The 14,330-nt window shown below is 35.3% G+C and overlaps 1 protein-coding gene across 1 annotated transcript in view; it reads right to left on the bottom strand.

Moving 5' to 3' along the window:
* LOC131849370 (laminin subunit alpha) overlaps nucleotides 1–14,330 on the bottom strand; it is a 68,095-nt gene that overhangs the window by 26,512 nt on the left and 27,253 nt on the right. The window contains exons 24-38 of the mRNA XM_059199440.1: nucleotides 14,064–14,223; nucleotides 13,243–13,476; nucleotides 12,329–12,491; nucleotides 11,035–11,197; nucleotides 9,131–9,253; nucleotides 8,428–8,605; nucleotides 7,512–7,815; nucleotides 6,484–6,709; nucleotides 5,871–5,998; nucleotides 4,963–5,087; nucleotides 4,251–4,424; nucleotides 3,410–3,611; nucleotides 2,263–2,342; nucleotides 1,664–1,772; nucleotides 638–752 (exon numbers count right to left, since the gene is read on the bottom strand). Of these exons, the coding sequence (XP_059055423.1) occupies nucleotides 638–752; nucleotides 1,664–1,772; nucleotides 2,263–2,342; nucleotides 3,410–3,611; nucleotides 4,251–4,424; nucleotides 4,963–5,087; nucleotides 5,871–5,998; nucleotides 6,484–6,709; nucleotides 7,512–7,815; nucleotides 8,428–8,605; nucleotides 9,131–9,253; nucleotides 11,035–11,197; nucleotides 12,329–12,491; nucleotides 13,243–13,476; nucleotides 14,064–14,223 (2,484 nt within the window). The remainder of the gene's footprint in view (nucleotides 1–637; nucleotides 753–1,663; nucleotides 1,773–2,262; nucleotides 2,343–3,409; nucleotides 3,612–4,250; nucleotides 4,425–4,962; nucleotides 5,088–5,870; nucleotides 5,999–6,483; nucleotides 6,710–7,511; nucleotides 7,816–8,427; nucleotides 8,606–9,130; nucleotides 9,254–11,034; nucleotides 11,198–12,328; nucleotides 12,492–13,242; nucleotides 13,477–14,063; nucleotides 14,224–14,330) is intronic.

Below are 14,330 nucleotides of genomic sequence, written 5' to 3'. Positions count from 1 at the left end.
CACAAGGGCGTAATTAAAAGAAAGATTGGTAGTAGATGTATGAAGTTCTGATTTTAGAAATTAAAATAAAAGTATTAGGCACATGATCCACCCAGTGAACAGCCATCCGGTAACTTTGTCACACTATTCGGTAATCACTACTATTAGTGACAAAGAATCAGTGGTGGAGGAAAGTGGCACCCCTGAAACTAATATCATTTCGAATGTCTATGAAAAGGTTGAGAGTGTGCGGGGAAGCCATTATGTGCCTGTCGCCGCCACCGTACCACTATAGTTTTAAGATCTATGGTTGAAATTATTGTATTAGAATTATTTATGTTTAATTGTTTATCCAGTAGGGTGGAGGTATGCTATGTATGCAACTATTTAGTTTATAATATAAGCGCGGCGCGCTGCGCCGTGGTATACTCTCAGTAATAAATTAGATTCCAAACAGTGCAGTCATTTAAGTATTTTCCCGTACCTAGCCGTAGATATAACAAAGTCCATTACCATAAATGTTTAAATTACCATTACAATAAATAATTTAATATTAAAAACAGTATTTAACTATTTTTAAAGTTTATTTGAGGTCTACCCATAGTACAAGGTTAGTCTAATAGTCTTTGTTATTATGATCTTTATGGCAATAAATTACCTTGAATTCTTGTGTTTCATTGGCCAGTAAATCTGTCATATCCTCAACTGAGAATATAAGTGCATCAGTACACGAGTCGCACTGTTGACATCTCTTGTGAGGTATGAGCACCCATCTGTGGAATACAGATTGTTAAATTATAGAGTAGATCTAATAGATAACACGAACAGCTGACGGCAAATAAAAATAAAGAAAGATATACACAACACTTCTCCTACTTATTACACTACAATTGGTCATAGTTACATACTATAATTTAATTAAGTTATTATCGGTGTTATTTACACATCAGATCAAATGTTGAGCGGAGCGCGTATATTGTTAAAAACTCGGCCTTTAAAATTAAATTATTTTCAGTAGCATGTAATTTTCCGTCATGCTAAGTATATGGCAAACTTTATCATCGACCATTCCTTAAGGACATACATGACCGGAATTTTTTTGATAGGTAAACGATGGAGGCCCGAGGGACGATCTTCGATGAAGTTTTAGTCAAGCTGTTTCGGAGCAGTATCGTGACAAAAATCTGATTTTTAAGATCGCTCCGCACTTCGCGCTCCACTTAATAATAGAATTTTAATATTTCACAGGTAATAATTTTTCTAATACTGTTACTATTCTAATACTGTTGGCCTGTTGGACCTGACCTGACTACTTTTAAAGCTGTTCTACAAAGCTATTTAATCCGCGGAAAGACGTAGAGAGACTGGAGACCAATTCCTTACAGGTATGACTTCGAAACTGGAATCTTGGCTCAGGTCGTCGTAATGTCGATTCTAGTGTGAAGGAGATCGTTCAAGGGGGCGACGGTAAGATCGTCCCACAAGGATTAGCTTTTAAAATGCCCTGACCAACAAGCTAACAAGTAGTGGTACATAGTAATAGATTTCATCATTATTATCATCATCAGCCCACTGTTGAACATATGCCTCTCCCAAGGGCATGCAGGCACGCACTGGGCATGATTATTAGCCCTTCTCTTCTGTGAATTAGTTAAACAACTTAAAAATTTACACAATTACATACCGTTCTGGGCAGCGATCACATTTCTCGCCTATGACTCCCGGCAGACACTCACATTGTCCGGTCGCGTTGCACGTGAACCCGTGTGAGTAACCAGTGTTGCAGTTGCAATCTGTCAAATATAATTATTCATGTTTAAAAAACACAGTTCGAGATAGATCTATCAGAGGATACTGTCATATAAGTGCATGTTCAAGGTGAAAATACGGTTTTTATACATTTTGAGCAACATATATAATGCACATGTAAATATACTTTATTTTATCCTGCTCCTATTAATATAAAGGCAAAAAATTTGATACATGGATATTTAATATTTCACGTAAAAGCACTGCACACATATAGTTTCATCGTTACAGTACATTAGAACATTCTATAAATTATAGCTTACGTGTTATTCTAATATATATAAGCATACATTAGAATAATATGTAACCTATAATTTATAGAATATTCGTGTCAAATAGACGAAATTGATGAGTATCAATTTCGTCATTCATATAAAATTTCACAAAAATCGGTCAAGCCATTACGGAGGAGTATGGTAACTGAGGTTCTATAAAGAAACTTTGTGAATTTGTACGACTAAAACAAATACTCACGGTCGCACCCTTCCTTCGTGTAATTCCAATATCCAGCCGCGCACTGGTCGCAATGTCTGCCGGTGACACCTTTTGCACATCTGGAATATTAATTAGGCGCTATTTAATAACTTAATCTTTTGTTATAATTTTGTCATTGCCTATTTATTGCTTTAAGGTATAAAATTGTATTAAATGAAATTGTACTTATAGTCCTGTTTTTTATTTTGGAGTCAAAATAGACATTAGCTAGGGTACCAGATTTTTGTCATTCCTAAATAATGTTAAGGCACAATCGGAAATTAATATTAATTTGCGATTTATATTAATTACTCTCAAATAATATGCGTATTTACTTACCACACACTAACAGAAATGAATAAAATATAGATATGTATTAATAAATATAGGGTTGTTGTACCAAATAGGATTTTTAACTTTTCACTAAAATAAACATTATCTGTTTTTTTTTTTTAATATTTTTGCATGGTTTCCACTTTTTAAAATATACACCTATATAAAATATTTTGGGGTTTGAAAGAAAATAATTGTGTAGTTTAATACCGTATAACTTATTATATGCATGGAATCTACAAAAATGTATCTTTGTGTTAATATAAAGACAGTAAACGGTGTAAGTACATAAATTCTAAGAATATCTTGTGGAAATGGAAACTATGTAGTGTAGAAAACTTTAAAACTAGTTGTCTAAAAAAAATTACAATTCAACAAATCAGTATTGCAGATACAGCACTACTCCACTACAGGCGATAATATTTTAAAAAATTCAATTACACCTGTCAGTTTAGTACCTGAGTTCAAAAAACATACCATCATCATTGTATACTAATACAATGATGATGGTGAATCTGTGTAGATTTGTTGTAGTATGTAATCCTAATGGTAGGTTATTAATATGTAGACGTCGGACGTCATTGTATTTTTTTAATTACGCTTTTACTAATGTCTACCAATTCTTGTTGTTTTCCTAGTTATGTTTTCCCTCCAATAAGTTTCATGCCAGTTCTTCTCTGACTGGACAGTAGAGAAAGAATGTTAATAAAAAAAATGTAACGTTCTAATGGACGTTATATTGTATGTATTACTATTTTTTATATACGCCTAAAATGCTATACATGAAAAATTGATTTTTGTCTTGATTTCTAACCTGCACTGTCCGGTAGAGTCATCACACTGGCTGGATAGTGAAGCGAGACCACAGTCGCAAGGCGTGCAGCCATATCCGCTGTCTAGTCCCCAATGGTCCGGTGCGCAAAGGTCGCACTTTTCACCGATGACCCCCGGCCGGCAGATACAAGTACCCGTCGATGGGTCACAGTGGTCCATACCCAGAAGATCGCATATGCATGCTGCATGAGAGAATCTATTATACATCTTTACATAGAAGAAAGAAAAGACGGAGGACAAGACAATCGCTTCTGCTGTCTGCTCGCTAAAATTTTCTAAACTACGCAAGGAATTTTAATACAGTTTTAGCAATAGACAGAGAAATTCAAAAGAAAGGTTTATATGTATAATAAATGTACACCCGTGCCAAGACGGGGCGGAGTCTTTGGTGGTCTACCGGTTCAGCACACCGCATTTCTTCCAATGGTCACGGGTATTTCTCGCACATACATCCATGAGTATAATCGGTCTCGATATTTTCTATGTATATTATGCAAGTATTTACAACATATATATATTTGTATGAGTTGTCTAGTATCCGTAACACAAGTCCTACTTAGCTTGGGACTAGATAGCACTGTGTGAATTATACTAAGCTAATTTAATAAAATCATAAAGTAGACGTCTGTCGATTGTCTATGCATGATATATATTTTAATATAAATAATTATATTGTAAATGAATTTAACAAATAACTTTTCTGAATTTTCGTCTGAGCGTTTCTATTATTTCAGCGAGTGTTCATTTTGACTAATTGTCTCACAAACAAAACAGTTAAAAATCGACAGTTGTAAATAATTTGCTTAGTCCTTATTACTTACCGGTACAATTTTTAGAAAAGATGGCATCTCCGTAGAATCCTGGCGCACACAGATTGCAAGCAGCCCCTGCTGTATTGTTCACACACTTCAGACAATCCCCGGTAATACTATCACAGGAGCCCACGTCATCTTCGATAATGTTTCCGGAACAGTTGCAGGGTTTGCAGTTATCGCCTGTTAACCGATAAAATTATTCTATACTTAAAGTAATAAACAGACAGACAAGATATAAGATGTTTGACTACTAACTCAATCGTAAAATTCAGTCTCTTTTTCCGCCGTCTGCATGAACAGCACTACGAATATGTAATCATGTGGTATCAGTAATGCGTTGTTACTCCGAAGACAAAGATATCGCTGTATACATATATTATAAATTTTGTCTTGTAATTTCAATGCACACTTTACAATAAGTAATACTAGTATATATGATTACCAGCTGACCCCGCAAACGTTGTTTTGCTTTATAAATTTAAATCACTATTAAAAAATTGGGATTAGTGATAGAAGGGTGAAAATTTAAGGTTGTATGTATTTTTTATGCTGCATTATATAAAAAAAATATTAGGGCTATGTAAAATAGATAGTAGTCGATTCTCAGACCTACTGAATATGCATTCTTATAGATTTTCATAAAAATCGGTCAAGACGTTTTGGAGGAGCATGGTAACTAACATAAGTGACTCATTAATTTTATGTACAACATTATTACCTATAACTTCCGGCTGGCCGTAGAATCCAGCGGCGCAGTGGTCGCACCTTGCGCCGGCATAGCCACGCTCGCACTCGCATGATATCAACGATCCATTTTCGCTCAATTCACATCCAATCGCGAAGCTAAACATTAAAAGTTTATTAATATTAAGTGCACATACAAGAACGTCATGGATCACTAAGTAATGGGTTCAAATCGGGTTGACACCAAAAACCTGCGTGTCAATATGACTGGAGCAGGAACACAACAACTATTTATTAAAAAAACAGTAATAATTGTAAAGGTATGTATAATCCCCAGGTTGGCTCACACATGTATATAGAATTATTACTGTTTTTTTAATAAACAGTTCTTTGCTACGTTTCCCCTCCAGTCTTCAATGTTAATAGACTCGCACCGTTGCCATGTTGAATTCAAATATATTCAGCGAAACTGGGCGTTGCATTTACCACAATATCGACAGTTTCATGTATGTGATAATTGATGATAATAATAATGTACCCGACGAATAATGGTGTACGCGACCAAGAAGTCAGGTCAGTTAGCCAATCGTGGCAAATTCACCAGTTTTTCACGATGTTCTCCAAGGAGAACCGTGAAGTCAGCCTGACATGGTACATTATTAGCAATGGGATCATTAGTCCAAACGGTTACCGTAGCTTATGGACGCCTGAACTACCAGCCGTGTCACGTGCATGTTGCCGATACTTAAGAAACCTTAGTGTACGCGGGAGGAAGCTCCTCTGAAACCGCACTGTCCGAGACCACTTAGGTTCCAGCGTGTGAGGATGAATTCCCTGTCATGGCGAGTGGTGCTATAGTAAAAGGTAGTCGTATTATCATGTCATGTCATATATTATTATTACGTACAAATACTTTCTTGATTACAGAAATATACAACTTACTTATTAGAAGCGTATGGTATGGGACACGCGCAGATGAGACAATCGAGCGGCGTGCCAACTGTTGCATTGCCGTGGTAACCTAGGATGCACATCTCGCAGTGATCACCCATTGTATTATCCGTACATTCCTGTAAATTATAATTATAATATAAAATAATAGAACGCAACCATAACAAAAGCTTTGGTTGGTTTTAGTTCTTCTTCTTCTTATTTGATACGCTCTTGACAGAACGGTCGTGGTCATTATGTAGAGTGTGAGAGGCAAATGTCATCGGCCCTACGACAATTCGCTATTTCTCCACACTGGCTGCCTTCTGATACACTCGTGGAGTGCCCGCCTACCGCTGCTTTAATTCGGATTAAGTTAGGCAATCGAAAATAGCATTTTTTCTAAAATAAAAAACAAGATAGTGTAGTGTTTATAGTAATTTGATAAATAGTAATTTGACAATTGTTTTATACCGCTAAGTGATAAGAGTTGTCCTTACAGATTTATCTTCTCAATTTTTTATAAGGTAATTTTTTAACAGTAATGGCAATAATATTACCTGGACATATTACCATCGTATAACTGTTTTCTGAAAATAAAATGAATTTCATTTCCTGTACTTACCAAACATATTCCAGTGTTAACGTCACATTCTCTGGAATGTCCATTACATTGGCAGGGCACACACAATCCCGCGTGCGGTCCTGAGCTAAGCCTGTAGTAGCCAATGGCACACTGTTCGCAAGACAGCCCCCTGTAAGCCTGAGGACACTGGCATTCCTCCACAGAGTCTGCTCTTTTTGAATACTCGTTTTCTGGAATCGCCACTTCTAGGGACACGGTCGATAGTCTGTGCAAATGAAAGGGTTTTATATAGCGATGCTATTCGCTGAAACTGAATAATTGGCTCTAAGGATTGTTAGAATTACATACAGAGTCGTTACCCGCGTCGGTCTTAATGGTCTAGCGATTTAGATTATATACATGCCTAATTTCCGATTGTCGTTGGTTCTAGGAATTGAAGTATAATGGAAAATTTTGACGCATCACTACGGTTGTTTGTCTAAGTCTAGGTGTTATCTATGTATTTACAAAAATGTATTAAAGTATTTGTGCTAGTTGTCTAGTACCAATAACACAAGCTGTGCTTAGCTTAGGACTAGATAGCACTGTGTGAATTATACAGGGTTTATGTTATATGCTTTAATTTTTAGATAAAAGACAATCTACGTCTATCATTACGATAAAATATATATTTACGTCAAATGTAATGAAGCTCAGGCGTTTAGTTTTGAATAGGTAATAAATAGCCAAATAGATAGACATACTTTCGCTTTTATAATAATACTATAGATTTTTTAATGTTTTTAAATTAAATTGAACTACTTCTAGCTAGAGACAGCTGGTAAGGAAGTCTGGTAATCTCTGTAATATTACTAGAGTTACAAATGGACTCGTTGTGCATAATGCAACGGCTCCGGTAAATTGGTATCAGATACGGTAAGCATATATTGACACCGGATCCGCCGGATTCCCGAATCCGGTTTTCTGGATTGCAATCCGTACGTGCATTGCAACATTATAGGTGATTTTTATATCATTGTAAATATAATAATCGTAGTAGAAATATTTATAATAGTATAAACACTTACACAGTATTTACGGTTTCGTGCCAGTAGGTTGCTCTTATATATATACTGGTCACATTGACTAATGTGTTCATAAATTGATTGCGAGTGACCGCCGACCCGTCCAAATTGGTGAACTGGTCTTCTGACAACTTAAGGCTATGACTCCAAGTTGTCAGCGCGGGAGGCTGCTCGATACTGTTGTGGATCAGGTAGCCGCTGGAACCTCCGATGATGACGTCAGGCGCGGCTGCAGCACGGCCGCCATATCTCGCCGTGTAATGCACAGAGTAAGTCAAGTACCCACCGTACGATGTAAGACGTTTACCTGAGAACAGTTACGTTTTACACTGTAGTCTAATGATTATAAATTAGACAACTTTAATAGTTTATTATAAAAAAATGATTACCCAATAAAATAAATTAACAAACTCGGTCGTTTAGTGGTTTAGCATCCCACTTTACTTCCGACGGTCGCGGGTTCGATTCCTTGCACGGCACAAATATTTGTATACATGAGTATGATTGTTTGTATCGGTCTGGGTGTTTTCTATATTATCAATATATTTACAAAAAAAATGAATCTCAAACTCTCTGTATTTAGTCAGTTGTCTAGTACCCATAACATAAGCTCTGCTTAGCTTGGGACTAGAAGGCATGGTGTGCATCCTGGGATATTACTATTATTATTATTATCATTTCGCTTCATTTTCACAGCTTTTGCTGATTTTTACGCTCTGTGGCGTATACCACGCTTACGGGCCAAAAGCAAGTAATACCCAGTGTATGCGTGTGTGTGTACTTTTATTATTTAATTATAATAAAAGTTATTGAATGTTTTGAAATAAAGAATTGTATTATTATTATTATTAGAATAATTTTAAATGTAATAATTATATAGCTCACAATATAAACAATGTAGGAAATACGCTAAACTTACCAAGATAATATTGTGGTGCTCCAAAGTAAAGAACTTTGGGACTATCATCGCCGGTACCGAGCAGATTCGCCTGTATGGCGGTATCGTTTATTGGTGCCGGATCTAGCGACAACGGGTATATATTTATGGTACGGTTTGAGTCGATATTCGATAGGTACCAGTCGCTCATACCATTGATCTAAAAATTAAATAATATAATATAATAGATAATCATTTATTTAAAAGTCACTCAAAAGAAAAAGTGCTTAACACTTTTTCTTGTGTTTTTAATGTCTGTGGCATCGTTCCTTCTTAAGGTATCATCCATTATACTGCACTATTTTGTTTAAGAGTGGATGTGATCGAGATAGTTTTCAGCAATTATTTATTTAGTTTTATTTTTATATTGACCAAACACCGAATTGTAAGGGAAGATTACCACAATATATTATAGAAAACTTCACTAAAATCGGTTAAGCCGTACAAAACTAACAGACTTAAAATTAAAACAATCACTGTATTAGTTCTCATATAAGTCTCACAATTATAGTTCTTCTCATATAGAGTATTGTACGGACAGCGATCAAAGCAATAAACATGGAAACATCAATATCCCATACTGCTATGAGTATGATGCACGCTAATATGAACACTATAGCGACGTCATTAGAAATGAAGATTGTCCATTAAGTAACAATATATTATTTTTGGATGCAATTATTACCTCTGCCCAATACAGTGAGGAGCTGGAGCATCTGGTGGTCTTTCCGAAGCAATAGCACTTAGTACAGCCATCTGGATTCTCATCTTGTAAGTTGAAGTAGTCTTCTCTGCAGGTATCGCAAGCCTAAGGAAACAAAAAATTATAAGGGTGCACTAAACACTGCAATTTGAATAAATATATGGGAAACCTAGGCCTGTCCACAACAAAAATCTGCAGATTTTGTCAAACTGAAGAGAAAATGGCACTACACATCCTATGTGGTTTTAGCCCATTCATGCATAAACGAAATATCTCTTTTAGAAAATTTACACTCTATCCTGAGGAGATAAAAACCATCGCTCCTAAGAATACCCTATGCCTAAGAGATCTTGGTAGGAATTTTGAAAAAGGGCGAGCACAATAGATCTATGTATCGCAGTGCTATAGGTCCAAGCACCTGACAAAAGCCTAAACCCTTCAATAAAGAAAATAAAAAAGGTGCAGTCGAAGTTTTTTCTCGCAATTGCAATGGTAAACAAGTTTGGACCGTCCAAAGGAGACCGACCCTGATGTAGTGGACGATGAGCTATCGCAGATGTACATGATCAATAATACTATCACTTTATCATATTGGTCGTAATAAATTTCACGTGTTGGGATTCCAGAGGACTACAATAATAAAATAAATAAAAACCTGCCTTTACCCAGCAATTATACTGCCATATCGCACTTTAGAACTAATATACATGTATACGACGTTTTACAAAGCTTACTTAAGTAAATTGCGAACTTGCTATGATCTAAGTGTCCCGTAATTATAATAATATCCTCAGACACACAACGCCATCTAGTCTAAGGTACAACCACAATATACAACTGATATAAGCACTTACATATTTTTTAAAAATACATACACAGAAAACACCCAGTCCGATACATACAATTATACTTAAGAATATAAATGTATGTACCGTGTGAGAAATCGAACCCGCTACTTTCTGATGTAAAAAAGTGTGGTAAACCGCTAGGCTATCGAAGCCGTCTTATTTTAATATAGCTTCCTTAGCACTTTACTATGCCTATCGCGTACAAATTTATGTAATAATGTATTAAAATCAGTCAGTTAATTATAGTCAATTTATGAATGTATTCATAAATCATACCATTACATTGAATTACCGCCTAACCAAGATTTAACTGGAAGAATCCCATAAATTAAATTAGAGTCACATAATATATACATAACTTGGTAACATTTCTAAAATTTCAAGTGATTACCAAATCGACAACTACTAATAATAATGCTAGCAATTTTTACATTTCAGATTACAGTTGAATCGTGTTATTTTAATATTGTGGTATAAATAGCACGTGTAAATATTATGTATATAATAGTTTATCATGATTATAAATCTATCAGTTTCCGGGACCTGAATGTTTGTCAGAGAGGAAATATCTAAACTACATAAACTTTGGTGGTTTAGTAGTCTAGTAGCAGTAGGTGGTTCGCACGAAGCAAATATTAGTATTCATGAGTTGATTGTTTATAGCAGTTTCGTGTTTTCCATGTTTATTAGGTATATAAAAATATATTTAAGTATTTTAATCAGATGACTATAACCTATAACGTGATCTGCTTATCTTGTGTCTAAATGGCGCTGTATGAATTGTCCGGGGTTATTATTATCTAAATATCCCATTATACAATATAATGTGCATATTTATAACCGATCGTTAAAATATTTACAGTGCATAGACCGTTGTAAATAAACATAACTGATCACTTTGTTTAATTGTTGTAGGTGAAGTTAAGATATATGATAGTAAAGTTGTCTCAAGTGTTTTTCTTGAATTAAAAAATATTTAAAAAGTTAAATTACTGACGGTTTTGCTTACGTTACGTTATATAATTTGTGTGACCTCACCTGTCCATATACATGCTTCTTGCAGTAACACTGAGCGGTGTTCTGATCGCAGACGTCGTCAGTGGTACCGTCGCGGTCACATGTGCACGGCAAGCAGTCAGGGAACGCATAGTGACCAGGCACACAATGGTCGCACACACGCCCAATCACGTTCTCTTTACAGCTGTAAAAGTGTTTATTTATTATTGCACCAAATACAAATAATTTATTTACATAAACTGATAAAAGTTCTTATCGCTAAGCAATCTCTTCCAGACTACCTTTGGGTAGAGAAAGTAACATAACAAAAAGAAAAGGGTAGGTGGCGCAAGTAATTAAGATATATATATTCTAGATAATAAATAAAAATACATACCATATATATACTTAATAGTGCACAGATCTTTAGAAAGAAGGAAGAAGAGACCATGTGATAAAAGAAGATATAAGAATCAGACAAGAAAATGGGAAAGAACACATTATATATAACATTAATCAAAGCTTGTATTCCGATGTTACAGTTTTTTTTTTAATATTATGTATATTAATACAGAGAGGTCAAGTTTGTGAGGTTTTTTAGTGAATGATAATGAAATGGTGCACCCGCCTGCAAGATGGGGCACGAGTGGAAGACGATAGGACATAGGACATGTTCACATGATGGTCACATGGTCAGCTCTGTTAGTCAATCATGACAAAATCACTGGAAATATATCATGTTTCCAGAGGTACAGAGGTACTACAGTACAGAGGTACTTTGCTAGCAATAATCATGAAGATCATTAGTTCACATTACTAACAATCCCCTTGCTCCCTACAAACTGGGATCTACTGAACTGATTTTGAAAATTCTTTTATCATTAGAAAGTAACGTTATTTGTGAGCGTCATAGGCTATATAACATCACGCTACGATAAATAGGAACTGAACTGCTATGAAAAATGTTGCAAAAACGGAGACTATGTGACGCTAACAGACAATATGATGCGGACGAGAATATGTGAGTTAGATAATATATTAGAAGTATATATAATAATCGTAAGAAGCCGTGTCTGTTTACCATATAAGTTTATATATATATTTGTTTATATTTACCTTTATATGTATATTTTGTTCTCTGAGTTTGTGCAGGTTAATATATAAACTTGGCAACAGATTTCATTAAGAGAATGAGAGCTTCTCGTATTGTATACAATTAAATCTGTGAGTAGCGATTACGGTAGGGAAAAAAATATTAAATATAAAAAACTTGACGTTCACAAGTGGTTAAATTGTCCTATATGAATAAATGACTTCAGAATTTGAATTTACTTACTCGCAGTTTCCTGTTTCATTGTGACATTGCAACCGGTTGCCGATAACACCGAGTCGGTTGCAGTTACAGTCGTCGCAGCCGCGTTGCATGTCGAAATTGAATGTAAGTGGTTTACAACTGTCGCACTTATCACCTTGCACGTTCTTCGGACATATACACATACCTATGGGACGAGAATATATCATTATTACATAATTTTAATTTCATTTGTTATTTTATCTTAACCAATACGCATACATATCGTAAAATCATGAAGCGTATATGTATATCTGTTCGTGTTAGCCTTTACATAAAAACGCATACCTATATAAAATAGGTTGAAAGTTTTGCAGGATATATGAATAATAATCATTTATTTAGCATCATAATACAGAATAAAAATATAAGAAACTTAAAGACTAATATCGCGCTATGAGATGAAAGGGTCTTCACTCAGCTAGTGGCGCAGCGTGTCACTGCAGTGCTGATTTTCAGTGTAGCCACTCGAAAAAAAGAAACAGCATTCTTGATGATGACATTATTGACTTTAAATATTATTAATCATATTCGCTGTAGAAAGTGAATGAAACCGGTGTATCCATTAGCTTTCAATTCATTAAATTTGCAATTCAATTCATTACATTATGTCATACCCTTGATCGGTACAAGGGTATGAAAAAATTAAATGTATTGTTTCATTGCATCAGCACTCGCTTTATTAATTTGTGTAGTGATAATCGTCAGTAGATGGTATCAATCATTTCGCACGCTTACGATTTCATGTTGTGATATGTGGTTTCCTTTAAGTAGAAGTTTTTTTGATATGCACTTTGTAGAAAATATGTATTATTAATATATTTGCACTTCTCTTGAGGTCTTATTCAGTCAGCTAGATCGTTCAACATCTGTTGGAACAATGATGATGGGACACTTACCATTATCATCACAAATTGCCGCATCAGAGCAATGGCAGGGTCTGCAGTTGGGGAAGCCGTAGTATCCTGTCCTGCAAGTGGTACACGCCCGTCCAATTACGTTAGGTTTGCATGGGCATTGTCCACCGAAGGTATTGCACTCCAACTCAGTGGAACCCATGATGTCGCACATGCAGGCAAGTGCGCCACTGTTGTACTCCGATGTGATCGAGAACATGGCGTCGCGACAAAAACCTGAAACGTTCAGAACGTGATTCTGATAGTATACCTTTTATAAATCTACCTGTTACTACAAGAGAATCTTACGGCCGGTTGCCTTCAAAATTGCGGATAATTAAATAGTGGCTAATGAATGAATTCGTATACTTGGTATTTGTAATAATGGTCGTATGTTCAGCTTAGTGATTATCAGAGTTACTTTACCTATATGACTGTAAAACCTAGTATTAAAATCCGGTAAGAGTGACCAGTATTGACAGTGCGTAGACATATTATTTTCAATATAGTAATCTTATCTTACTAATATTATAAACATGAAAGTTTGATAGATGATGAGTAGGGAGGGTGGATGTCTCTTTCGCTTTCACGCAAAAACTAGACGGACTTTGATGAAACTTTATAGTAATATAGTTTATACATCAGAATAACACATAGGATATAATTTAAGAAGATATTATGTACATTGGGCGAAATATAATGATAAATGTCAAGTAAGTGTGACGCAGACGATGCTGCGTAGGTCAACTAATACAATAATTAGAAACGGTACATTTTCTACATTGAAATTTATTCTATAATTGTTGTCAGTAACAAGAACTTACCAGTTTCATTGGGACTAATGTAGTAATGGTTAGCTGCACAATTCTCAATAAACTGTTGGGTGTTGTCTACCATGTTTATTTCCTTAAGAGCTCCATCCACGAAGTCAGGTGAAGCTACCACTAGTATATAATCCAGCCAGACACCTTTGCTCTTATCTCCCTGAATTTAAAATATTATAGATTAATTATTATACACTATATATCCGACTGGCCATTGTATTCAATTTTAAATTCAAATATTTTTCGGGTAATGACATTAAACCAAGT

Source organism: Achroia grisella, unplaced genomic scaffold (assembly GCF_030625045.1).
Source record: "Achroia grisella isolate CSIRO2021 unplaced genomic scaffold, CSIRO_AGI_Agris_v1 utg640, whole genome shotgun sequence".
In the NCBI taxonomy this organism is placed as follows: domain Eukaryota; kingdom Metazoa; phylum Arthropoda; class Insecta; order Lepidoptera; family Pyralidae; genus Achroia; species Achroia grisella.
This window is presented reverse-complemented; position numbering and strand designations above follow the sequence as displayed.